Source organism: Capsaspora owczarzaki (assembly GCF_000151315.2).
Source record: "Capsaspora owczarzaki ATCC 30864 unplaced genomic scaffold supercont2.31, whole genome shotgun sequence".
NCBI lineage: Eukaryota > Filasterea > Ministeriida > Capsasporidae > Capsaspora > Capsaspora owczarzaki.
Window position 1 is genome coordinate 8709 of NW_011887322.1, and position 3180 is coordinate 11888.

Below are 3180 nucleotides of genomic sequence, written 5' to 3' on the forward strand. Positions count from 1 at the left end.
GAGGGGGTAGTAGTGTGTTGGAATTGAAGCGGGTTTCAAAATAAAATAAAAAACAAAACAACAATTTTAAAAAACAATGCTAAAAAAAAACTGAACTGTTCAGTTGAGTTGACGACACTCGAAATTCTTCGACAAAAGAGAGAAACAACAACAAACCTACATTTACTTGATATCACTGGAGTGCTGAGGAAGGGACGAGGAGGTCGAGAAAGGGGGAGAGGAACAGAAGGCGCGGCTTTTGCTCATTAAAACCTCCAGAGTCTCTCTCACAATGCTGCGAACAGCAGCCGGGCTGGAGCGTAGCGGTTTTTTTTTTTTCGTTTCGTTTGAGTCAATGTGTGAGGGGAGTTGGCGAGATGGTTGTTTGTGTGGAACTTGTGTTCTCCAAACAAAAACAAGGTCGCTTCAGTCTCGACGTTGCCCATTCGCTCTCGCCAAGTGGCAAGGCAAGTGGTATTTCATTGTAACTCTCTATTTATTTGGATGACGGGCCATCCTTGCGTGTTTCAACAATTGCAAGCGGATTGCAAGCGGCAAATCACACCACCTTTTTTTGTTTCTCTCTCTGTTTTAGCGACGACTGTACTTTCTGAGAATTTCTTGGCGAAGATCGAGGCGTGGCTTCTTCTTGGCGACAGAAGTCTCCATGTAGGCCATACCGTCAGCACCCGAAAGCGACTGCATGCTGCCAATCCGCCGCGTTGCTGCTTTGCGTGACTTCTTGCCAGACGCCCCGGCAGCACTGCGCGCTTCTCCGCCCGTCAGCAAATCATCACCGCCAAGCTTCTCGTCCTCGGCGTCCGCGTCGTTGGCCTGGATGACGGTCGTGAGCAAATCCAGCTGGTCGGTCTTGCTGCGGTAGGCGAGATCGGGAATGTCCTCCATGCCCTCCAGTTTCGTAATGACTTTGAACGTGTAGCCCTGGTCCACCAAGAACTGCTGGCGCTTTCCAGAGTAGTACATTTCCGACGTGTCTTGCGAGACCAACGAGTAAAAGAAGGCATTGTACTCCTCCGCGAGCGAGCCCTTCTTGGCACGCAAAATGCGGCCGAGACGCTGGGCCTCCTGTCGACGCGAGCCGTAGTGTGCCGAAATTTGAATCAGGACATTCGCCTCTGGTAGATCGAACGAGTTGTCGCCGACCTTTGAGATAAAGATGGTGCTCAGACCGGCATTGTGTTGGAAGTGCTGCAGGACGCGCATGCGCTCCGTCTGGCCCGTCTGACCATAAATGAATGGCTTGCCCATCTTGGTCGCGTACACCTTGAGAGCAAACACGTTATCACTAAACACGATGATTTTATCACCGCGCTTTTCGTGGTAGCGAATGAGGAATTGGCACGTCTGATGGAGGAGCAGGAGGAGGAGGCGGGGGAGGCGGGGGGGGAGGAATTGTGAAAAAGCAAGAAAACAAAAAACAAATCAACAACAAAGCTGACGACCATCATCCTTTAGTTTTTGTTTTTTCTTCCCCCTCTCCAACCGACCCTACCTGAAACTTTAACGGATTCATGCACTCGAGAAGCTGCCGCTTGCGCGTTCGCGTCTCAAGATACACCTTGTAAAACTCTGGCGACATGGGGCACCAGACCTCGGCGCAAGAAACGCGCGCGATAAAGCCACGCTTTTGCAAATCCATCCAATTCGCCTCGTACAGCTTGGGGCCAATGAGAAAGTTGAGATCCGTAATCTTGTCGTCCTCGCGAACGAGCGTGGCCGTGAGGCCGAGCTTGCAGTGCGCCGACACGGTCATGAGAACCTTGCGGAACATGTCTGCAGGCACGACGTGCACCTCATCCAAGACCACCAAACCCCACTCGGTGTTTTGCATGAACTGCATGATGACTTCCGACTCGGCTGAGCGTTTGCCCGAGAAGGCCACCATCGAATAGGTGCTAATGACAATGCCGCAGTCCTGGGGCGGGTCTTTCGAGTCGGACGTGAAGCGCGCAATCCGGTCGGGATGGATGGTCGACCACATTTGATACTGTCGCGCCCATTGCTCGACAGCAACGCCAGAGGTACACAGCACAAGCGTGCGCTTTTTCACAGTGCAAGTGGCAGTCACGCCGACCAGCGTTTTGCCGGCGCCGCACGGCAAGACAATCACGCCCGATCGCGCTCGTCCGTTGCCAAACATCTTGTTGAGGCTCTTTTCTTGGTACGGACGGAGAGTCGCAATCGGCTTGAGGTCGAGGTCCAGGTTCGGATTGACCGTGTCGTTTCGAAAGTCGTACTCTTCAAGGAGTGGGTAATCGAGTGCGCCAATGCACCGCTTTTTGACTGTTTCGACCATGGTTTTGATAATTTCCACAGACATGACCTTTTTGGGGCCTCCCACTGGAAGCGCGACCGCGTCTGCAAAGCCATCCGCGTCGTTCTCGTTCTCGTTCTCGGTGGCAGCAGCGTCGTCGAAAGTGATGCCATTGCTGTCGTGGCTGCCAGCGTCCATCGCGGCTTCTTGCTGCTGCTGTTGTTGTTGTTGTTGTTGTTGTTGCTGTTGTTGTTGTTGCGGTGTGCCCTCACCACTGTCGCCGCTGCTGCTTTGCTTGACGGTTGGATGGCCATCTGCGCGAGTATCCATGGAGTTGGGATTGCGATTCGGCAGCGACGACGACGAAGGGACTGGCCCGCGCCCGCCGACCGCGGTCGATTCCAGCAAGAGTCGCACCTCGGCGAGCTCTTCGCTTTCGTGCTCGACCACCTCCTCACGGAGCTCGGCTTCGTCTTCCGCGCGATTCATCTGCTCGAGAAAAGAGCCGGCTGAGGCGTTCGGCGCGGCGGAGGATGAGCCTGCCGCCCGTGCGCCGCCATTCGCCTCGTCGGGGGCGGCCATCGCTGCGAACGAGATGCCCTCGGTGGGCGCATCAGAGATGGAGAATCCAGACGAGAAGCTGTCGGTCGGCATGCGTGCCTGAGCAATGACCTCGTCGTCCATAATCTTCTCCAGTGCCTGCGGGTAAGAGCTCTCGATAAAGTACTTGTTGTGTTTGAGCACCAGCTTGACCTTGCCGTACGAGATGGTGCAGTCGCGAATAAAGTCGCAAATCTCTGCGGGAATGGCATTCTTGGACAGACGGCCAAGCACGTCGATAATGTTCTCCGTCTCCAGCCCAACCGAGACCGCGGCATACAGCGAGTACGGCGTGAGGCGGTACTCGTGGATGAGGTGCGGTCTGC

General features: G+C 54.5%; 1 protein-coding gene across 1 annotated transcript; it reads right to left on the reverse strand.

Annotated features, from left to right (window-relative positions):
- Positions 1–570: 570 nt before the first annotated feature.
- Positions 571–2938, reverse strand: CAOG_08298 (DNA repair helicase RAD25; the record flags this gene model as incomplete). Its single annotated transcript, XM_004341794.1, has 2 exons — positions 571–1344; positions 1493–2938. 2 exons carry the CDS (start codon positions 2936–2938, stop codon positions 571–573), a joined length of 2220 nt encoding a protein of 739 aa, XP_004341842.1.
- Between the last annotated feature and the right edge of the window lie 242 nt (positions 2939–3180).